Source organism: Centruroides sculpturatus, unplaced genomic scaffold (assembly GCF_000671375.1).
Source record: "Centruroides sculpturatus isolate CEXI.00-Female unplaced genomic scaffold, Cexi_2.0 scaffold22, whole genome shotgun sequence".
NCBI classification, from domain to species: domain Eukaryota; kingdom Metazoa; phylum Arthropoda; class Arachnida; order Scorpiones; family Buthidae; genus Centruroides; species Centruroides sculpturatus.
Window position 1 is genome coordinate 490,049 of NW_019384323.1, and position 25,068 is coordinate 515,116.

The window sequence follows — 25,068 nt, forward strand, 5'->3', positions numbered from 1 at the left end:
AACTCGCCCGAAAGCAATTTAAAAAATGGCGGCCAAATTTTGTTTGGGTGAAGAGGAGACGAAGGTTACGCTGGTTTTATTCAATAGCGTTTCAAATAGCGACGAGATAAAAGAAAAACTTATAAAAGGACAAATAGAAGCCACTTTTATTAATCCAAAAACGGTAATTATTTCCGTAATGAAATAATCTCGACTAAGGGAAGACGATAAATTGAACCTGTGAACGATTCGCTTCTCTTGGATTTGCCGTTTTAAATGTGCAAAAGTGAATTGTGTAATTCGGTTTTGTAGTTGGTGTTGGGAGGAGATGAATCTGACAGACGTCAAATTTCAATTTTTAATTCTAAATTAACTTCTGTTTAATGCCTTCTCCGGTGGGTATCGGCGGTTTTAATTGATAAATGTCGGCCTGTATCCGTGCTGTTTATTATATCTCTTCTGTGGCAACTGGCTGTGATTATTAAATAAATCCGGTAACGTTCTTTCACTTTATTTAAACGACACGGATCGTTAGAGGATGCTTACTATTATGTGTCGCCGTCTATTAATATACTGTAAATGTATTTCTTTAATTTGTTGGAAGTTTTTCAAAAATATGAATTATTTCGTAAAGTTATACAAAGCAGTTTCACTTAGTATTAAGTATGAGTTGTTATACTATGGTGATTTAATTGGATTATTTTACTACTATCTATGATTAGAAAGTGGTAAAATAATCCAATTAAATCTACGTTGAGAAGGTAACGAAATTTTCCTTAAATTTAATTTAAGTTTAGTTTTTTTGAATTGTATGTTAATAACCATTTATTTCCATTTTAGATAATCGACAAATTTCAAGTTCTGGTGGCCGTCAATAAGGCCCTTCATTGCCGGGCCCGTGGCGCCATGAAGACCAAGAACGTATATTCCGAAATATTGTATGGTCTTTCGCCCGCCAAAAATGTAAGCGAATTAAAATTACGCCCCGTCGTTTTGCGGAACCTTAAGAAAAAGTCGGGGAGTTAGTCGCCCCGGTTTCCGCTTCGTTTTCCCTGCGTTGTTTCAAAAAAACCGTATTATTTTGTGCCGTTTCTTACGTACCGCTCGGGCGAACGGTACCGGTCCGTCGTCCGTCGATACTCTGCCTACGGCTCGGTTTTGTGTATAATTATTAATAAAAGTGTGTACTTTTTTAATAAAGATTACTCGCTCCTTGAAAACCTTCGGAATTAACGACTCGGATTCGGAAGTGTTGGCGGTGATACTGGACGACCGGGACGACGGAAAGTTACGGGAAATAAGAAACGAAATACGAGGAATACAGGACGATGTCGAACTCCTTTGTCGAATTGGAGACGAGTCTTTAATAAAAAAGGTTAGTCGTTTATATTATTAACCTATTATTATTATTAAATTTCGGTTGTACGTCGACGACGGTAAAAGAATATGCTTGTTATCCAAAAATACGTGAGGATAAATTTAATGCCGGTTTACGAGAGCCGCAGTGTGTCGATTTTCGATAAATAATCTCGAATAGATATAATCTTAGATGGAAATAATTTGTTAAATTTTATGATAAATTTAACAAATTATTTTCGTCAAACTTGTCTTTTATTAAATACTAGCGGACGAAACTGGCCTTGAACGGGCAAAAAATAAGCGTTGCAAAGATCTAGATCAGGGGTTAATTAAACTTTTTTTATTCACGACCCCATTTATGATTGTGACTTTTTTCATGACCCAAAAATATAAAATAAATATCTATACAAATTTGCAAAAACAATAATGGTGTACTACCACAGTTCACTCTTGTGTTACAATGGAACAGAGACAACTGAATACACTGAAAAGCGATAACACTGTACTAGTTCACACTACAATCAGTGTTGCTGATCGTTGTCTCGCTGCACCAGATATGACACAAAGGGCAACTCACAAAACCTATGACACAAAGCTTGCCATTTTCAAACTCTCACAAATTATTTTCAATATTTTGCATTAAAATCTTGTGACCCCAAGATTTACTATGGGTCTACAATGGGTCTATGGGTCTACTACTATGGGTCTACAATGGGTCTATGGGTCACAAGATTTTAATCTTGTGACCCATAGTTTAAGAAGCCCTGATCTAGATCAGTGGTTCCCAATTAGTTTTTCCTGCGTACCACTTCAGGAAAGAGCTCAAACTCGCGTACTCCTTACAGCAGAAATTCATATTAATCCATACTAATATTATAAATTCGAAGGTAATTCTGCTGTTTGTCTATTACCTTTTTACTTCTAAACTGCTGAACAAATTTTAATAAAATTTGGTACAGCTTACATGTTGGAGATGGACATAGGCTACATTTTACTGCGAGAAAACATCTTACTCCCACGAGAAAATTCGACATAATGCGGGCGAAGCTGTGGGTAGACAGCTAGTGATAAATAGAATAAGTTTTTTTTTACATTTATTACCTTTAAAATATAATTTTAATAATAATGAAAATAACATAAGGTTATTTAATTTTAATGTGACAAATGTGCACAATTTTCTTTGCACAACTTTGTAAAATCTTGTTGCTTTTTGGTCAGCTTCAGTCTCGAGTCATCTTCGAGTCGAAGTCAGTGACGATGTTTAGTTTTCAAGTTTGTCGTGGCCGAAAATCCACTCTCACAGAGGTATGTTGTGCAAAATGGTAGTAAATATTTTATTGCCGCTTCGCTGACACGACGATAATGATAATTGTACAATTAACACAATTTTTGTTTCATGCGTAAGAATTTCATTTAGGTATAGTCACAAATGCATTTTTTTGATAAAAATTGGAAAATATTTTTAGTTATAAATAAACAAATTTGTGTATTTGATATCATGTTGTAAATTGCCGAATTTTTGATGGTCCACCCATTATTTTTTTGATTGCTTCATCTCATGCATTTAAATTTTAGATTGCCGCACGTACCCCTTCCTGCACTAATTGGGAACCATTGATCTAGATTATTAGATTATTGAATTCGATAGTTGGATGTTACCTCGATCTTTTGTTTAAGCAGGAAAAGAAGAAATTATCACAAAGGCTTTAATTAAAGCAAATATAGCAATATTTATATGTAATTAATGCCTTTGTGATAATTTCTTCCTTTCTGGCTTATTAGATTATTTTGTACTTCTAACCCTTTTATTATATTATAGTATTTGATTTATAATTACAAAGGTTATCTTACATAAGAGTTTATCACATCCAGTGCCCAAACTAATATTTTTTAAAAATTCTTTAAATTGTGTATGGTAAAGGAATAACAAATTTTTAAACTGTGTTCAATTGATCACTTGGTGTGATAAATCTTTGTGTAAGATAACTTTTGTAGTTATATAAATCAAATACAGTAGAGCGTCGTTTATCCGAATCAATTGGGGACTGGGGTTGTTCGGATAACCAATTATGTACGAAAAAATATATTAACCTATCCCGTGTTGAAATTTTTCTCCATTGCGTGTCGCTTTGCGTTGAATTTTCGTCAATGTTAAGCCTAACATAAACTTTTTAAAATAATAATCGTGGCTATTGTATCGTTAAAAATGATTTCTTTATGTTTTACAAACGAAATAAATACATTGAAAAATATAAAAACAAATAAAAATTATACTTTAGGCCGACTGGAATTCTTTCGGATAAACGACACTATTGTACTACAATATAACAAACATTAAGACGAAAACGACACAAAGAGTTTGGTTATTTTAACCTACCATTGTCATGTTTATTGCCATACTGGGATGATACAAAATGGCACAATTTCCTTGGTGGAGTAGATGTCGATTGTTAAAATATATCTTAAAAAATTTCAGATATATTTTTTCCTAATGTTAACTCTAAGAAACTGTACCATTTACAGCCAAATATCGAGTGGTAAACTGCCAATGAATCAAATTTTCGAAAAAAAAAAGGACCAAATATTTAAACTCAGCACCCTCAAAAATCACTTAAATCATATTTTGTGCAGGCCTGTAACTTTGGATTATGTAATTTTCCTATTTGAATGCCACTGGGGTTGGAGTTAATTTGACGAAAAGTAGTTGTTGATTTCCTCCCGGAAGACAGGATGGTCGATGACAACTAATTAATACCGATCTACTGTTAATATTTGAAAAGTGATCTATGTTGGATAGGTTGTGATGGTCTCACGAGTGATCGAAGTTTCTAACCTTAAAATCGTTGGCCTAGAAAAAGATTTCGAGCTCTACTTTGTACATTAAAATTGTTGCACGTACTGTACATTACTTTGGCTGAATGCTGAGCATCTTTAAGCAGTACCAGTGAAACAAGTTCGGGACAATGAGTTTGAGTTAATAAAGGGAGATTAAATTAGGAGGACACATACCAGGAAGACTTACGTAAAGCTGGCCCCTAGTTAGGTGTTAGTAACGTGAAGAAAACCCAGAAAACTCCACTTGGCCAGTCCGTTGGCTATGTGTGAACCCACGACCGACTACTAGTGTTTGGTGGTTTTATCTACTCGGTTACCTGGAGGGTACTTATTGGACTGCATTTTGACAAAATTGTAGACCTATAAATTTCCACTGTTGTCTGTCTGTCTCTGTCTTTCCTTAATCTCAAGAATGGAGTTAGATGGATGAAAGTCAATACTAGATATGGAAAGTTTTAGAGTAGGATGGCCAGATTAATTATTTTACAAACTTCTGGTTTGCACTGCAAGTCATGTTATTTCAATTCAAAGATTTTCCCCTGAATGGAGTTACATACATAACCAGCATGACCCTATTGGTAACAAGAAAATTATGATATACAGAGGAAAAACAATATTCCACTCCATGCAGAAAATGCTATATGCTACCTGTCACAGTAAGGCATAATAGCGCATCTGTTTGAGCTATATCATTGTTACAGTAATTATGTGAGTATGATATTAATTTTTTAAAATTATATATATTTTTTATAAGAATTTTCTTAAATTTTTTGCCAACAGATGATGCTAAATGTAAAGCCAGCAAATCAAAAGTAGACAGAAATTAATTGTTATATAAAGATTCTATTAATATTTTGAGGTGAGATGTACAATATTATTTGAGTTAGAAGTATGTGAATGTGACTGCCAAGTTTTGTAGCAAATGGTCTAGGTGTGCATAGCAAACAAACCAACATCCTCATTTATATATATATAGATGACAAATTTCTTGGAAATACAAGTATACCACCAAATTCCCAGCACTCTTGGTTTTAAACCCTATTAGATTAACCATTTTTCCAGATTAACTGTGATGATATATAACAATAATTCATCAACACACCCCTAATCCACTAATTATACTCCTTCTATGTATCTAAAGTTACTATGGACTGCTAGAAACTTCGGTCAATATGGACAGGTGTTTTTTACATTTGACAATGCCACTGATATGCATCTCTCTTAGAAGTCATAGATAGGTTAAAAGTTAAGCAAAGTAAACTAAGAATATCACAAAATTGTGGTATCACCACCCACAAGTGCAGTGTAAAGAATGTAAACGTGTAGGATGTTCTTGTCACTAGACTAGTTTACTGGGTGGTCATATCTGTGACCACCCAGTCCAGCACCACCTGTAATCTGGACAAAATTACAAGAGGTATCTTGAAATTCCCACTGTCACTAGACTAGTTTACTTGGTGGTCATATCTGTGACAACCGAGTAAACTAGTTTGTGGGAGTGGGAATTTCAAGATACCTCTTGTAATTTTGTCCAGATTAAAGGAGGTGCTGGACCATCAGTTGTTGGAAATTCAATGGTATATCTGTATTTTAATTCTTATTAATTGTCTAATTCACCCTTACATTGGAAATTTGAATAAACTATAATTTTAAATTAATTCACAGTATTTTAATGAAAATAGTGTGAAAAATTCAATATTTAGTATTATTGACTTATTGAAATATTCATTTGAATTTGCCGACTAGAACGGTCGGTTAACCAATAAGACAGTTAATCGGAGGTCGGATAATCGATGCTCTACTGTATATAACAGTACTAGCTGTTACCGCGACTTTGCCCATACGGATTTTGCAAGCAAACACCATTTATATTCAGTATTTCAACAAACATGATAATTGTTATATAACACCTACCACTGAGAATCAAATGAACTGTTTTCAATTTGATCAATTTTCTGGAATGTTTACAATCATTTTATAATCGAACCAATATGCAATAATAAATTCGAATTTAAAACAGTTTGAACATTTGGTTAAAAAATTGAAGTATATAAAAATATTTATAACAATGTCTGAAATGTTATCAATTTAATACACCTAAGTACTCAATGAAGACTAAATGTAGTTGAAAACAAAAAATTGCATCTAAAATAGTACAGTAGAAGCTGTTCTTCATGTTAAGCCTTAATCCTTTCCCTCTCCCCCATGGGAGAGGAAAAGAACTAATCCCTTCTTAGTGTGTGTTTTCATGACATATCCAACTGTGTACCAAATTTCACCTCTAGATTCAGCAGTTTGCTCTGGGCGATGATGAATCAATCACTCAGTCAGTCAGGACAAGTAATTATATATAGTTAGATAAATACCTGTATTCTTAAACTGGATATTAATATCTAGGAAGTGCAGATAACTAGTGCTCTGTTGTTCCAGTTTTAGGTTTAAATTGTGCCTATTGTTGTTAATCACATTCAAAAACTCCTGAAACTTCTGGTTATTTCTCCAAATTATGAATACATCATCTACATATCTTTTATAGAGTTTAAGATAAAAGTGACAATGGTAGGCTAAACTAACCAAACTCTTTATATGAGGTTTGTTATCTTATAGTACAGTATTTGATTTATGTAACTACAAAGGTTATCTTATGCAAGGGTTTATCACACTGAGTGACCAATCTAACACATTTTAAAAATTCTTTATTTTTCTACTATACACAATTTAAAGAATTTTTAAAATGTGTTACATTGGTTGCTCGGTCTGATAAACCCTTACATAAGATAAGTTTTATAGTTACAGTAGAGTGTCAATTATCCAAATGTCGATCAACCAAAACGTTGGTTAACCAAAAGCATTCCAGTCGGACTGTGTCCTGCTGAATCGAACATTTTTCATACTAGATTAACTTTTAAAGTATAATTTTTTTTGTTTTTATATTTTTCAATATATTTATTTTGTTTGTACAAAATAAAAAATAATTTTTAAGCATAGAATAGCCACAATTATTATTATAAAAATTTTCATCAGGCTTACCATCGACGAAAATTCAATGCGAAGCGACACAGAAGGGAGAAAAATTTAAACATGGGATATATTGATTCGGATAATCGACACTCTACTGTATATACATCAAACACTATAATAGAGAGGTTGTGGCCGACGTTTTCATGACATTTAGCGCCGCCTTCCTGTAAGCCTAGAAGTTTGACAATGGCGTTTGGAATGTTAGTGGAATCATGCTCAATGTATCAAATGCCATTGTCAAACTTCTAGGCTTACAGGAAGGTGGCGCTGAACGTCCGAAGTACACGTTTTCATGATGAAAACATCGGCCGCAACCTCTCTAATGTAATATAATAGTAGGGTTAGAAGTATGAAGTAATCTAATAGAGTATTTTATACTTAATCTTTGGTGTTATTTTTTTGCCCAGATAATGTCAGGCTGATCTGCTAGTTTTATATATAGGGTCTTTATAATTAAAGTTCCACTTTAAAATGGCCATAAAAGAAAAGCTGCTGGACAAAATGTTATCAAACTTCGTAACAGTTTACTAGAAGTCATGGGATTGTATTTTCCACAAAAAAAAAAAAAAATAGTTCTAAAACTCACCACCAGTGGGGAATGGTACCTTTGAAATATTATTAAACAAAATAAGACATAAAGACATCAGTTGAAATGTTTTTAATCATTTCTAAAATGTGTTACAAAACATGTTCAATATGGGGTCCACCATTATCTGAAAGTAAGTTAAAATCGCATTACTGTATTAGTAATGCGAAACAGTAGCTCTTAGCATATCAGGAGGAATGTTACAGACGTCAGTGTATTGCATTTTACAATTCTGCCAATGTTGTTCATTTTCATTTTCAACCAATGTCTTCATGTTTTATTTCATTTAACAATATTGCATACAGCACCATTCCCCATTGGTGGTGAGTTTTTCAACTATTTTTTTTTTGCGGAAATAAAATCCTATGATATCCTGTAAACTATTACCAAGTTTGATAAAATTTTGTCCTGTAGTTTTCCTTTTATGGCCATTTCAAAGTGGAACTTTAATTTATAAAGACCCTGTATATTTAAATTTAACTGTATGATATTTAAATTTTAATTTAAATATTTCATATTGAAAATAAAGCCACTTGGAAAAAATTCCAAAATGACAGTGAACCAAATGAGAAACTGGTGCACTTTGGTTTTACTGTGCACACGTCTTACCCTTCTATCCTGTTTTGTCTGTACCATGTGTTGTTTCCAAATTTATCATATCAATATCATTAATTGATCTTATGTCTTTATACAGTAAACATAGATAGATAAAATATCTTTGCAGTTCTGTAATGTGTATAATGTACTGTGGAAATCAGAATTTGAGATTGGCAGTTAGATGTCATAGTTGCCTTAGTGAATAGTTTATTTAAAACAAAAAAGTTTTAAATGTAACCTTAATTAAACTTCCACCATTAAAAGATTTTTTTAACTATATATAAACATCCTCAATAAAATCAATTAATGGTAAACAGTTAAATTGTGGATCGTAAAAGTAAGTTGTAAAAAAACACGCCAACAGACACCACTGTCAAAAGCGCCCCCCCCCCTGTATAGACAACAATATAAAAAAGTTTAAAGACAGTGAAAAACATATTGATTGAAAATCTTAATCATAATGTTATAGATATAATTGGCTACAATAGTACATGCATTCAAATTTTATTTATAATTCTAGGAAAACAAAAAGTTATGTATTAGAATTTATTTTAATAGAACAATAAAGAATTTTCAAAATATTGCATTCACAAGTGTTCATTAGAAAATTAAATATTGCAGTTACAACAAGTAACATTTTTTTTTTTTTTTTTTTTTTTTTTTTTTTTTTTTTAAATTATACTTATTTTAGCACTTCTTATTTGATTTAATATATTTGATTAATGATCCAGTCATAAAATTCTTTGCAATTCATATCATGAAAATTATATTTTGTTAAAATTATATCCTTTATGGTTTCTTGTGAAAGATTATTTGTTTCTCGAGTCCACTGTTCGTCAATCATATCGTTTATCCTCTCTGCAACGGCATTATGGTTTGGTATTGCAAAAACAAACTGTGCAATTTTCAACAGTTCAGAATATTGTTCTTGTGATGAACAAGCATTAAAATATTTTGTCCACTTCTTTTGGATATTTTCTTTACTTTCTTCTTCTGATAAGTTATTGATAAATTGTTTCAAAGCACAAAACTGATTAAAAAATTCTGAATCTTTAATGCTAATTTCTATTTCTTCAAGATATTGTAAACTAGGAGTAATTTCATTCCATTTGATTTCATCTTTAAAACACATCCAAGAAAACATTCTAAAATACTTTAAAGGCTCTAAACATGATTCTAGATAATTGATTGTTTTCTTGTAAAGTACATTAACTTCTTTCAAAAAGTCTTCAACATTGCTGCCTAATCCATTGATTCTCAAAGAATTCAAAATGCTTTGAATTTTCATAGGCATAAAATTATTATTTAATCTTTCTTGTAAAAGATTAACAATTTCACTTATTATATTTACACTTTCAATAATAGAAATGTCAAAGTTTTCCATTTTTTGAATATTATTATAAAAAACTGTCATTAAAGAATGAATAAGAAGCAGGTAAGCTTCACTTAAGTTATTATTAAAAAATTTAAATAAAAAATTAGGTGGATCAGTGATCGACAGAAAGTGAGATTTTAATACATCGAACACAAACAAAAGACGATTTATTACTGGCAAGAGATATAACCATCTTGTTTTAGAGTTACATAAAACATTTTTATATTCCACTTTGACAAATTCAACAAAGTCTTTGAGATGTATGGTTTGAACCTCATAAACAGAAAAATAGTTAAATAGTTTTAATATAAATACTTCAATATCTACAGATAACAAATCACAGCCTCGATGAATAGCTTTATTAAGTAGATGCACTGGGCATCCTACACCAATTATATAGTTGTTGATGTGCAATCTGAGCCTTGAATAAATGGTATCGTATTCCTGTTTTATTTTTCTATCAAAATTCATGATGCAGTTACCATCATAAAAAGAAATACATCTAGAACTCAGTTCATATTTGTTAAGAGAATTTATGATAATATCAGATATTGTATTTAGTGATTGATCATTTTCAAATGAAATGTCAATAATTTTATTTTTGATTCCTCCTCGTTTAAAATCAAAATACTGTATTATAATTGGAAGCATACTTTTTTCTAAATGGTTGTTGGTATCGATAGCTATGCCAATATATGGAATTTCATCTAAATCTTCTAAAAGTTTTCTTGTAGATAATGGTCCAAGAATATTGGTTATGATGTCCGTACTCTTTGTCCCACTGCAAGACACTTTTTCTGAAATATCTGAATTACAGTATATCTTTCTGTTCAGTTCAACTGTACAGTCTAAGGAGTTAAGTGAGTGATGATGGATGATTGTATGAAAAGTGAGTGTTGCTTCTGCAGCTTCGACAAATTTTGTATTTTCTGACAGAGCAACATATTCACGAATGGAATCTAATGCATTAGGTGTAGCATTTGCATTCCGCTGATGCTTTCTTGTAGCAAGATGGACCTCTATATCACATTTTCCTTTGTTTGCAATAGAAATAAAGCAATTACAAACTAGACAATAAACTTCTGAATCATTTTTTCCCTTCTTAAATGTTGTATATGTTCTTTTTAAGTCATCATTAAAGATACATTTTCTTTTTGGCATTTTAACTTTTGTTGTAGCACTAAATAAGTTAAAAAGGAAAAAATGAAACATTAATTTAATTAAAGTATATAATTCAGTTAAAATAATAATTAATAACAATAATACTTTCATGATCTTTTAATTAATTTAAATTATATACAGGAAAATAAATATAATTGTTTCTAATAACAATTTTTAGTAATCTTAAAAATAAAGACTAAGTTTACCATGCCAAAAATATCCACTTGAAGAATGCAATAATCACTGTATATGTAATAAAAATTGTTTAACATTGATAGACGGTAGTTACCTTGTTCTTTAAGAGGTTAGTAATCTTTCTCAATATATACCTATACACTGAAGAAGCAAAATACAGTGGTGCCTCGTATAACGGACAATGCGAATAACGAACTTTTTGTTTGGCCGTTACGTGACTCGAGCAACGGACTGGTTGCGAACAATGGACTTTCCGTTTGGCAGTTACGTGCGGCGACCAATGGACTTTCTACGAATAAGTGCGAATGATGTTTCCACTCTTTTGCCGTTGCCAATGACAAACTGCTATTTTTATAATATATTAGTATTATTAGAATATATTATCAGTATATCTGAAGTACAGAGCTCCCGTTGGGATTAGGCTTGCTCCCTTGTTTATTACGTACATCACCTCAGTGCAGGGTATTTACATTTATTCAAGTGTTGTGAAAATCATGGCTTCTAAAAAAACAGAAAATTGATTTCAATTGAAGCAATGCAAGAAATTATCAGGAGTGAAAGTTGACAAAAACTTCCTTGTCGAATGGGGAGAGGTTCAAGAGTTTACCAACACTCATTATCCAAACAGAGCTGAGGCCAACAGTATCAATGATCTCTACAATGACACCCTTGCCCGTCATTTCTGACAGGTGTTGAAGAGAGAGAAACAGACCATTATGGACATGTTTTTCAACAAGCCAGCAGGCAAAAAACAAAGGATGGAACAAGAGGAGTTGACCCTGCAAGCTCCGGTAGCCTCTCCTGAATCTGAATCCGATTAAAAAACAATAAAACAAAGACCCGCTGCAATGTGTAAAAAGTCTGTATCTGTATGAATGTGTGAAGAAAGTGTTCCTACACCTCCTCCTCACATCTGACTACCCGGCATAATTGGTGACTGCTCCATTTTCATTTTTTTTTATGGTACAGTACGGTTATTTTATGCTGCGGAACGAATTATATGTTTTAACATGTATTTCTATGGGAAAATGCGTTTCGTATAACGGACTTTTCACTTAACGGACGTGCACCTGGAACGGATTAAGTACGTTATACGAGGCACCACTGTATTAGTAATACTCATCTAATAATAAATAGACTTATTTTCTTTTTACAACCAAATGGTACATGAACTTTGTGCACAGTGAGAAACTGATTCAATAGGATAGCAAACCATCTGCTGACAATGGTAAGCTAAGCCTGCATCTGATATCTTCTGGCTAGTCAATGGTGATGGGTCCACATATTCAATTGCAACATGTCATAGAATTGCTCTATAGGGTTAATATCAGGTATGTGAAGTGACTGTGCATTGTGAAGAAGTTTTATTTTGAATCTCCAAGTAGTTTGACACCACCCAGGACCAATGACAAATTTTCTTGAAAGATGGCACTTCCATCAGGATATATGACTTGAATAGATTCTGATATGTGATTCATAATGGAATTTTGGAAATCACAGAGAATGCATACCAATTCATAACATTCCTTTCATCAGCCTATGTTACTATGCATTACGTATATTTACTAACATCTTTTCTTTATATGTCATATATTAATTCAGTTGTCTGTATAAAGAAGCTGAAAATTCAGTTCACTAGTCCAGGTCAACCTTTTTTATAGGAACAGTGATCTGGATCAATGAATCCAGTTGCAATGAAGATGTGGCACATGGCCACATAGCCTGTTGAGACAGGATATCATCAAGTGTTCTCAAACAGAATCTGCTATGGAAACCCAACCACGAAATGGTAATTGCTTACATGTAATGCATTAATATAATGATCAACAAGCAATTATTTTATTGTGACATTGTCACAATTCCAGGATGCAATTCTTAATTTATTTAATTTAAAATATATGCTCTCCACTTTCAAATTAGTAGTGCACATCATACTTTTCCTTTAGCAATCGAGTTCTGCTGGTCATCTATCTAACTTCTTTCAGGGGAAATTTCTGAATTGAAATAACATGACATCCAGTTTGCATATAGTTAATCGCCTCCTGCCTGTATGGTTTCCATATTTGGTCTTGTCTTTCATCTATCTAACTCCGTTCTCAAGATTAAGGAAAGATGGACAGATGGATGACAGTGGGAATTTGTAGGTCTTCAATTTTTTCAAATTGCAGCCCAATGGGCTATGATACTGCTCTTTTGTTTTGAGAAGTCATCTGGGTCACTGGCTGTTGCTGGACTACAAGTCAACATACCCATTTCTCACGTTGTGAATCAACAGTCCATGATCATTCTTATCCTCCTCCAGCTAGTGGTTTTCCTTGTGTTCATCTAGGCATTATGTAATAACAACACCTTAACAGTGAAACATTTTAAACTTATATTACAAATCATCCTCAGGTTATGCTAAAGAATGCCATGTAAGAATAATTTAAAATTGTAACTAAGGATGGCTCGTAAAGCAAGTTTAAAATATTTTGAGTATAAATGTTTCCGTGTTATTATTATTGCTATGTTTACTTGTGAATGTTTTATTCTGTCAGGTATTAATTATCCTTAATGCTACACTTTGAGAGCAAGGTGTTTTGGCCACTGTTTTCAAGACAGTAACTCTTGTCTTTCTGGCACTAATGTCCTTTCACAGTTGAATTCTATTGTTGTACCATTGCTGTCACAAGAGGAAGGACATACAACTGTAAGCAACAATTGTCTTCCAGATCTGTTGATAATATTTTGCTTCTTCAATGTATGAGTTTTATAAGTATTATATGCAAATAGAATGATTATTGTATTTATCCTAACTTGGTTATAACAGTGATCATCCTTATTTGAATATTCTAATTATTTGTGTGTGTGTGAATATAATACTAAACGAAATATAAATAAATAAAGTACTGTATTTGTAAATATTTTTAATGTTTAAAACTTTAAAATACATTAATAAAATAAATATTTGCATCTGCACGTGCAGAATACAAATATTATGTTTAAACGCCAAATTCATCATATCTTTCTTTTATTTAAACACTAAAGTTCTGTTTACTTTTCATGTTTAAATATAAATCACAGGTCTTCCACTACATGCAAATTCTCTGATGTTGCAATGGGGCTGCCCTATGAGCATTTAAATTGTCAAATCTGTTCAAAGTGACTTTTGTGTCATCTAATGAGTAGGAGCCACCAGTACATTGGAGCACTTGTTCCCTTTTCATCTGTGTTGCCCCCCTTTTTAATCCTCAAAGGAACATCAAATTCCATTATCAACAAACAACAGAAATTTCATGACTTCTAGCCTATCCTGTTAATATAAAAAGAAACTAATGAACGAGATTTGTCCACTGTCCCAAAGCAACTTTATCATATGCCGACCAAAACGTGACCTTTAAAATAAAGACATTTCTTGTTTTTAAGGCCAAGTTAATCCCAAATGCAACCAATGCCACCTTGTGGAGTGCTGATCCAAAACTGAATAACACAGATTATTGTTAAACTCTGCTAAACGATGTTGTCAAGAGCATTGCTAAACTTGTTTTCTTGAAGTGTTGCACACAGAGATTCTCACAGCAGTCTCACTGGTTTGAGGTTGAATCTGCAGCCCTTGTTTCAGTTTCTTGTCTTGTTGCAACAAAGTTTGTTTCTCCATGGTGGAAATGTGTAAAGTTGACCGAATGTGTAAAGTTGCCGACCAAAACGTGACCTTTAAAATAAAGACATTTCTTGTTTTTAAGGCCAAGTTAATCCCAAATGCAACCAATGCCACCTTGTGGAGTGCTGATCCAAAACTGAATAACACAGATTATTGTTAAACTCTGCTAAACGATGTTGTCAAGAGCATTGCTAAACTTGTTTTCTTGAAGTGTTGCACACAGAGATTCTCACAGCAGTCTCACTGGTTTGAGGTTGAATCTGCAGCCCTTGTTTCAGTTTCTTGTCTTGTTGCAACAAAGTTTGTTTCTCCATGGTGGAAATGTGTAAAGTTGAATTCTTATATGATGTGACAGTAAAGTTATAAGGTTTTGATCACCACGAATCAATATTTTGTTTGTTCTAATTTTTCTTTTAAAATACTCATTAGTAAAATAAAATTAATTTGACAAAAGTCATATATTTACAATATTTTATTATCTACACTATGCAGGAAGAAACTGTATACACTAAATTTAAATAAATAATTTTATCTCCCAAAAGTATTGCATCACAAAAATGAATTACAATCAAACCTTGGTTTCCAAACATAATTCATTCCTAAAAGTTCTTCAAAAACCAATTTGTTCTAAACTAAAACAAATTTTTCCATAAGAAACAATATAAATGGATTAATCCACAAAATAAAGCTTTTTTTTTTTTTTTTTACCTTTCTAGCTGTATTCATTACCTTTCTAAAAGATGTTTGTTAAAAGTTCTTGTGTTCAATTAATACTGTTAAATAAAATGTTGAATGTCAATTGTATATTAATGAGAAATAACAAAAATTTATTATTAAATATAATTTTTTTATTATTTAATTAGACTTAAACACCATTAAATGATTCTTAGATGCCATTTATATTATGTGATTGTCAATTAATGCAGTTTTAGTTAATTGATTTAAATTCAACTGTAGCGCATACTGAAAAATGGAATTAGTGTCTTTCCTGCATACACATTGACATCTAATTTAAATAGAAATGTCATTGATGATTTGTGCTGCAACGTCTAATGATGCGAGGTGATCTTGGAGCCTCTTAACTTCTGAATTAGTAGTCCTGTTGTTGATTGATCGGGCCATTGATTCTTTAACGTAGGAATTATAGGGAGTTGACCATCTGTGTCTCTCTGATCTTTGGCCAGCTCTTGCAGAGTACATTGTTCGGCTACTGACATGTGAGTTATCATCTGGCAACCAGTGCAATTAAGAGTTCAAAATTCTGTTTGAGGACTGATTTGTTTGAAAAGTGAGTAATTTGAAAACGTAGTTAGATGGGAGGATGCAGAAATCATCAAGCAAGTGCACTCCCCAACTTTAGCGAAAACTGCTGAAAAAATGGAAATATATAGGAGCAAGCTAGATGAAAAATGCATAAACGCCAGAGATGCGGAGGGCCTACCCTCAGCATGGAAGTACGCCATTCAAAAACTTAAAAAACTTACAAGTAGCTCTTGAATTGCGCATATCCGCAATTGTGTTATGGGAACCATAATGATTTTTATTGGTTAAAGGATAGTGGCTTATAATAATAATATTTAATGGTTGTATGTTATTTATTTTTACATTTATGTATTTTTACACTTTAACTTTTATTTTAATTAGTTGCTATGTTATCGGTATTTATCTCTTTGAATTTGAATTTGGTGTTCTATTTTTTGTTATTCCAAATTCGAATGTTTAAACCTGAGGATGATCTACGGAGTAGATCGAAAATGTTAGTTTTTTTAATAAAACTCCCTTGGCAAAAAATAAGGTGTTTGTTACTTGAATAATTATTTGAAAACTATGGTTTGACTGTACTTTTAAAATGTTTCAAAATAAATAGTTCACAAAGCATTCCAACAGCTGCATCGAGGTCTGCCATTTTGAAACTGCGGCATTGCTCTGTGTGCATTGTTAAAAGACCCTCATTAGCTATTGCAATGCTCTTGCAGCAAAAGCAGCAGTGGTGAATTTAACAAGCTGCTAGTTTGAAGCTTCTTGCGTAATGTATGATGCCCTTTTTATAGCATGTGCTCCCTTTTGTATAGACTATGGGTGCTGTTGTTAATTAATGAGTCATATAAGTTTACAAAGCATATAAATTTGTAAGTTTTCTTCAACCATAAGAAGTATATAGCTATATAACAGTGATTCTCAACCCTTTTAGGCTCTCAGTATACTTGAACAATCATGTGAAAGCTTTGGCTACTTTATTATTAAACATATGGAACTGACCAAAGGATCAATTATGAAGTTACTTTTAGTTGAAGACAAACATATCTTGTTCATATTAACTGTCAATTACCAGTTAGTTGTACTGTACCAGTAGGAAATTTCTCTCTTTTTACAATATTTTATCATATTTTACATTTCAAGTTGAGATGTTTTGATTTTGTAAGTTTATATGCTGTTTCATTTAATGTTACAATCAAGCATTTTCCACACATTAGCACACAATTTATTTTTCCTGTTTGTTTATCATTTAGTAAATATTACTTATCACTACACTCAATCCATCATTAAACATTAATATCTAATTATAAGAAGTAGCTTAACCACCTACTTCTAAACAAATTACTTTGTTTCTGATTATTAAGTAGCCTTAAAATATAGTTTGATAAAATCTGGCAGATCATTTGGCAATATGAGCTATTTACATTAAATTACTCAGAATAAAATGATTACAATAGTATGTTCTTTCAAAACAGCAAGTACTTTCAACGCAACCATATATCGACCTCAAATTTACAAAAATGTCTTAGCTGTTTCTAATTGTGTGAAAAAGGAAATAAATGTCCTCATTCTGTAATAGAAAGAGAGATTTAAAAAGTTTTAACTGATTAGAAATGCTAAGAAAGAAAGGAGTCCACAGTTAAAAGGAAGTTGCAGGAGGATTGATAGCGCAATCAAAGGAGCATTTGAGCAGGACTTTTTTGAAATCACGAAAAGAAAATATTTGTCTCTATATATGCAGCTGTGCACATCGATCATAATAATAATACTGTTTCTCTGATCCCCGGCTGGAACAAACCCCCGAAGTATTGCATAGACTGTATAATTTATTAGTTTTCTTTTTTTCTTCAAATTTTAAAATTTGTTTTAATTTTTTTAATTCCTTTTGCAACACACCAGTCGGGGACTGCTGTTATACAGGGGTACAGTGGGTGATCAGTTAACGAACATAATCCGTTCCAAGACTTTGTTTGTTATTCGATTATCAATTTATCACAGGTTTTTATGGGAATTTGATTAATTCGTTCTGGAGACTCGTTCGTTTTAGATATTTTTATATTTTTTATTTATTACATTTATTTATATAATATTATAAGATATAATAATAAAAATACATATATATGCAGTCTTGCATTTTTATTAGTCATGTTTTTTCTGTTTGTGGGGTTAAAGAATCCGTCCAATGTCGATTGCTTTTCTCTCTTCTTCAAGATTTTTTAGAAGTAATTCGTAGCATTGTAATTGTAGAGATCCTTAAGCCTATTAACCTCAACCCGGTTTGGATGCCATTCTAAGACCGTCGTTCCGACATCCTCCCGCTTCTTCAAAAGATTTTTAATAGCAGTATCGGCATTAATGCTCTTTTACGAAAGAAAACATATCTCGCCGAGTTTCTCTGCGTTCATTACGAGCTCTTCGACGTTCTTTATTTCTCAGATACGATTTTTGTTACTCCTTTAGCCGCTCGAGTCTTCTCTATTATACCGCATCTTTCTTAGATAAGGTCGAACCGAGGCCTACCGTAGACCCGTTCGAGCCATACCGCCCCGGCAACATCAGACATCCGCCCGCTCTCTACCTTCGCCGTTATACTCTCATCTTTCGAAAATAAAAACAGACGCAAAACTTAACGAGTGCCCGCCCGACAGTTTCCGTCAGAAAAATAAAGACCGGAATTACGAGGAAGAGTTTCGAAGTTCGGGGGAATACTATCCGATCGGTACGTACCGGGTCGAGCGTCGACGTCTCCCCGCTCCAAAAAGTTTCGAATCGTCGTCCGAAGACGAGGGAAGACCGGTCGGCATTCCTTATCCGATCACGCGTCGGTCGTCCAAACATAAAAATCTTTCGCAAAAGCGCCCGTTATCCGATTTGTTCGTTAACCGATCGATCGCCCACCGTATATGTATTTGTTACCGAACGTGACGAACTACAGGTTTCGTATCGAGCATTTGAATTTCGCTAATCCAGACGACACGGTCCGCAGTCGTCGACGGGGACGACAGAATAGCGCGCGGAGCACAAACCGACTTATATTTTCAAGCATATTTATATCGAACGGATTACGAATCGTTTTAAACGAAATTTTAAGAGAGACGAATCGGTGCCGGTCGACGGGGGTATACGACTAATGCGGCGCAGCATAGATTTGCTTTTCCCGAGATATTAGCCTTTTGTTCGGCTCCTACCTCTAAAGGCTATTCAAACTCATTTCAGATTAATCTAAGATAATCTCCAGTATTTAGGAACGACGGATGCCGGCCTTAGATTGACGGCTATAGATACATAAGGTCACGTATCCATCAAAACCGTCGATGTAAAAGATAGGATACTTTACCTTTTATACATAACTTTGATTTAATTACGATTAAAGGGAAAGTTTAAATGTAAATTTTTGAGGAGACGAACGATATCCCGGCTAACATCTCATCGACATTGTTAGAAAACTCATCGATGCCGGTCAAGATTATTTTATAAGGTGGGTCGATAACGTTAATAATTCTCAACGAGACGTAGAAATTAAAATAGATTACCATTATAACGTATAAATAACAAAGGCGTTTAAATTATTTCTTAAAAGAAAAGGTATTTTATATTAATTACTTTTATGTCATTACTTAAAAACGACTTATACCGGAAATTTAATTAATATTTTAAGTTTAGCTGGTAACAGTCGTCGAATATCTGACGTAAAGGTCTAAAGAATATGGCGCCTACAGCTCGAACGTTGCCAGTTTATTATTCGCTCCACTTTTTCTAATTTCTCGTCGTCGTGTCGAAATAACTTTTTACGTTATAAAAATATAAAAATGTAATACGATTACCGTATTTACCGCTTAATTTTATAATCAATATATAAGAAAATGCCGACGTTACCTCCAAAATCCGGACTGGGGATTGTCTGGCCCGGACGTTCGACCTATTTACAAACGGGTCACATCCGGAAAATATAGGACGCGTGGCCACCCGCCTTCTCGTCCAACATAATTACAATTTAACCGTTACGTGTTTTGTAATTCCAACCATGATTTATTGATACGAAAATTATAAAAATAAATAAATACGCATTTAAATTCATATGTTTAATATATTGTTATTGCCAGCGATAACGAAAGACGCAATTGTTTTTCCGAAGTGGGGACGACAAAAATTTTTATTTTTTTTAACAAGTCGGCCAGCGTTCGACATCTTCAGAATTTATAGGCGATAAAAATGTTTTTATAACACATACTCGATATATGATTTAAAATATGCGGTAGACAGGAAACGTAGCTCGTTACGTGATAAATCTGGTTAGAATCGGATCCCGACATTTAACGTATTACGTACGAATGGTAGCCTTTTCCTCCTGGCTTTACACTTTTATTCTCCTAGTGGGTGACCGGCGTCGGGGAACGGGTCCGGAAATTCGCCCTCTTCGCGGAAAATTCCCACCCCGGTTCTCGGGTTGCCTTTACCGCCTCGGCCGTCCGAAACGGTTAGGGTCGGGACGTGTCGCCACCCGACCTAATTGTGACCGGCGAAACAATATGCCGACGATATTGCATTTCCAAGTTTTAATGTTTTAACTGTATATATCGAGAAAATAGCGAGTCCGTAAATTTTAAAACGAATCTTTTCGTACGAGGATCGAGTAGATCGGCGGTCGCATTCCGGTGGTCCGTGGAGAAATTTAAATTTGGACGTCGATCCACTCCAGGATACGCCAAGTATTACGAAAGAAATGCAAAATGCTCGGTGGCTTTTTCTCGCTCGTTGGTGGTTTATTATTCGAATCCTAAACTAAACACGAAATGACTTACAAACTTCGCACCAATTTGTTATCAATTAGTGAATTTCATATTAAAGTAAAATGGAACTTTTATGATGATTATTCTATTGCTTAAAAATAATTCTTTACGGCGGATTGTGGGATTCAGAATTAGCTTAAATATCTTTTTCCTAGTTAATTATATAATTTCACTTTTTTGTTAGTTATTTAATTAAAACTGTTAAGCTGTCAATGTCATAAAGTAAGACTGTGTTTCTGCATACCGAGATACTATATATTGTATTTTATTATTATGAAGTAGAGTCCTAATGTTCCGTATGACTAATGCATTACTCATCGTATTCTACAACCGCTTTCTACCGAGACTATCGGAGAGCCACGTTTATTTTTTTAAAAAATACGAAATGAAATGGTTCAAATTTTTACAAGATATTATTATTATTAATTGTAAAATTTTGACGCCTCTAAAAATTCCGCCCGGAGCCGGCCGCCCCCACTGCGCTACGCCACTGATTCTATATACAATTTCTGCTGTTTCTATTTTTTTATATTATTTTTTTACATTACTTACAACTAAATTATGTTTATTTTTAAATTTTGATGATATATATATATCATCAAAATTTGGCTGTATATGTATATATATATATACAATGTGGCGTTCGTCACACCACTTGATTGTGTTCGCTGAATATGAATAGAGACCGTAGTCATATATCTCCTATTTGCTTTATTTACACTATATACAAAGAAGTCTCGTCTACCTAACGGTCGGTTGGTTGGAATCCACGTGTACATGAGAGCAACCCGAGAGTAGCTGGCATGTCGGGAAGGAAGTATGGCGGACGGCCTGCACATGTTTATATAACCGTCGCGCCAGCGCCACCTGGATTTTCAGATGTAGCGCTGGTTACAATTATGCGGCCGCCACATATACATATATATACAGCCAAATTTTGTATGGAATATATATATATATTCCATACAATAGAATATGAATACAGTAGAATGCTGTAGAATGTGTGTGACATATTACTGTAGTCCTATTGAAGATTACAATTTTACTTGATAAAAATTTGCATAAGCCACCTTGAATATAAAATAATTTTAGTTTTTACTGAAATCTCTATCTTTTTCATATTATACTAGATTGAAAGTTAAATATATTTATTAAACAAACATTTTTGTCTTTTTTCTTTCAAAGTCATCTTGAAGTTAGTAAGTTAACATGGAGTAAATGTAATTCATTGATTTAAAAATAATTACAGTATTTAAATAAAAGTATATTTCTAAAAGTTTGTCAAAATACTGTATTACAAGAGTTTTTATTGTTAGTGCATGTTCTTGTTTTCTATAACAGGGTAAAAACAGTAAGCAAAGAATTGTTTTTTGTATCAGGTCTTTGTCATTTATGATTATATACCAGATTATTGAGTTAGACATAAGAATCATATAAATTTTACTTGATAAAAATTTATTACAAAATTATACAAAATTTCTTATACAAAATATATATTGGTACATCTTGTATGGTTAGTGGATGGATACCGATTGATATATGCTTATTCATTTTTCTTTTTTAGTCATAATTTCAATTTTATCACAAAAATAGTAGAGAATATTGAAAGTCCAATGGTTATAACCCTTATACCAAATATTTAAACTAAGTTCAAACAAATTTGAAATATATTGCAAGAAATTTTCTGACCAGGAGCTGCATTCTAAATTGACTGTTCCATAGATGAAATATTTTTCATATAAAATTTCCATTCACAGACCGATTTTTAACTTCAGGAAAAAAACAAAACACATTATAGAAATGGCAAACTTTATTTTAATATTGTAAAAGTATGTTTCATTGTTCATGAATAGTGAAGCAATATATTTTCTGTGAACATTTAAGATTCAGAGAACAAAATATCAATGCTTGATACTCTATATATAAAATAGGGTTACTGATTTTAAATTTTTTTAAATTTAGGCATATTGATTTAAAAGATGATGGTGATAAAGTTGCGTACGATAAGTAGAATATTTACATAACAGATAGCTATTTTCTATTCATCCCGAGTCCTGTTCATTCTCTTTTCAGTCAATCTCTTTTCTTCCCTTCTACTTTTTATTGCAGTTATAGTTATCAATATGTTTATAAATAGTGAGTCTTAGTTTTTATAGCAATAAAGTACTGGAAGATCATGAAATTAAAACTAGAAATATTAAAAATATTTTGAAATATAAAAAGATATACTGTATTGTAAAAGTGATTGATTTTTGTTCAGTCTTAAAAAAATACGTATGAATTATATTTTATTGATGTAAAAATATAATCATTTCAAATTATACCCACATATATGTCTGGAGTCACTTTGGTAAGTTTTTCTGTGAATTGATTGCATAAAAATATTAATTTAACACACTTCAGAACATTAAAGTTCTGACATTATCTTTTAACAAATACACTTACTATTTATGTGGATTATTTGATTTGGGAATGAACCCACAGAAAGATTTAATATTGAACATATATGACAATATTTTTGTATTTCTTTGCAATGGAAATAAATTTTTTGTAAACAGCTAATTGTTGTGCTTTGGCAGAGTTAGCCATACAAAAAGTGTTATTGTAAATAATAATTGTTTCTGTTTACTGTCAAATCTTCATACAGCACATCTTTAAATGGCATCAACCAGTGCTTAAAATTTATAGAAAAGAATCCTTTTAATATCTTTGAATTCATAAATAGCAAAATCATACCATCATATGCTATGATGATAAATGCCCTTAAACTCAAACTTGTGCAGACCTGGTTACTATACATAATTTGCAATGAGTTATTTCAAGTCTTCATTACACTTAATTTAGTGTCACTATCAGAGGTGAACAAATAGTGTTAAAACAAGGTTTAGAGTCTTAACTGTATTTATTCAACAATAAAGTTTACAAAATATACAGAAAATTTAATTATTTTAGCTTTTGTTGTTACATTAAAATTTTCTATTGGTGTTATGGAAGAATATTTATTTTACAAGTCCTTTTGACAAAATTGCAGTATTAATATTTTGCATCTACAGTTATTTATGTTTATATATGAAGTATTTAATGTATAAATCCAAAATAATTAATGAAATTTGCATCTGTAAATTCACAATATTAAGAATCTAATTATAGTATATTTATTATTGAATTATAAATTTGATTAAGATACAATCTTTATATAAAACTTTTTTTACATATTTCAGTTATATGGAATCAAAGATGTGGAATTAAATGTTGGAAGTATTTTGGATTCAATAGTGAGCAGAATTTCTGTGAAAGATTATACGTGAAGAATTGCTTTCCTAAAAAAATATTCTGTAATGTATGTAAGGTAAAAATAAAATGTAATAGTGTAGTTTGAAATAAATTACTAGAGAATTTGATTTTATAATCTTGATATAATGAAGGATTGAATGAATTATTTCCAATTAGTATGTTTCAGACAATAAAGTAACCTAATTATTTAACATGTATAACTAAAATGGCACATTGCATTCTTATACTTGTATGTATATTTAATTATCAGTGTCACTGACTTGTTTCTAGAAAACTGATTGCTTATTGCACGATTAATATCAAACAGTAAATCAATTTTCTAGATATAACACTTTTGAACAGGACGGCAGCATCCCTCAGATCAGGTCTGACACCACCCGTGATTGTCTGGCTCACAGGTACCTTCAAACCACACGAGCAGCCATGTATGTAGGACTTTTATGGAGTAAGAGATGAAGAAAGGAAATTTCAGAGAGACAGTGAAGCCCAGAAATAATGCATTCCACTATGCATTAAACCATTAAATAACAAAAATTTATTTAAGTTTATAAAAATTTTACAAGGGAATAGAGTTTATCACACAATTTAGGCAGGCAAACTCTGTGTTGTCGTCTGTCCTCTTGTCTTTTATTCGGAGTTCTCCCCTACCACTCTAATACCCATTTTTGGTAAAGTTGACGGTTGCTTCGGTCGGCAATTTTTTTCCCCATTTCCCTCGATGAGTAGTTTTTTGAAGCTGTGTCACTCACGGAGAAAGTGCTTTCAATGGGAAAATCTTATGAAGTTCCTTGACTGCATTTGTGAAATGGAATACTTCTCCCCTTTTTCTTTACCAAAAAAAAAAAAAAAAATAGAAATTATCGAATTTACACTAGCCTGGTTCTCACACACTGATGATTAAATATATGAGGCATATTCCAAAAAAAGACCAAACTGATTATAAAAGTTGATTGGCAAAAGCAATTGGATCACAATTGTG

At 32.4% G+C, this 25,068-nt stretch overlaps 2 protein-coding genes across 3 annotated transcripts; one reads left to right on the plus strand and one right to left on the minus strand.

Annotated features, from left to right (window-relative positions):
* On the plus strand, positions 1–24,286 carry LOC111626222 (EKC/KEOPS complex subunit Tprkb-like). Its single transcript, XM_023369531.1, has 4 exons — positions 1–163; positions 820–942; positions 1,181–1,354; positions 24,017–24,286. Exons 1-4 carry the CDS (start codon positions 26–28, stop codon positions 24,101–24,103), a joined length of 522 nt encoding a protein of 173 aa, XP_023225299.1. The 5' UTR covers positions 1–25; the 3' UTR covers positions 24,104–24,286.
* On the minus strand, positions 9,068–20,651 carry LOC111626207. 2 transcript variants are annotated; one of them, XM_023369525.1, is made up of 2 exons: positions 19,640–20,651; positions 9,068–10,932 (listed from the first exon to the last, which is right to left on the minus strand). In XM_023369525.1, exon 2 carries the CDS (start codon positions 10,911–10,913, stop codon positions 9,084–9,086), a length of 1,830 nt encoding a protein of 609 aa, XP_023225293.1. In that variant the 5' UTR covers positions 10,914–10,932; positions 19,640–20,651; the 3' UTR covers positions 9,068–9,083. The 2 variants fall into 2 exon arrangements, with proteins under 2 accessions (XP_023225293.1, XP_023225286.1); XM_023369518.1 differs by having other exon boundaries at positions 19,882–20,650.
* Positions 24,287–25,068: the final 782 nt, after the last annotated feature.

Bases quoted from the DNA above. Each gene is read 5' to 3' on its own strand.
- LOC111626222 (XM_023369531.1), top strand. From the start codon at position 26: ATGGCGGCCAAATTTTGTTTGGGTGAAGAGGAGACGAAGGTTACGCTG. The intron at 943-1,180 runs GTAAGCGAATTA...TTTTTAATAAAG, and splicing joins GTCTTTCGCCCGCCAAAAAT to ATTACTCGCTCCTTGAAAAC. The intron at 1,355-24,016 runs GTTAGTCGTTTA...TACATATTTCAG, and splicing joins ACGAGTCTTTAATAAAAAAG to TTATATGGAATCAAAGATGT.
- LOC111626207 (XM_023369525.1), bottom strand. From the start codon at position 10,913: ATGCCAAAAAGAAAATGTATCTTTAATGATGACTTAAAAAGAACATAT.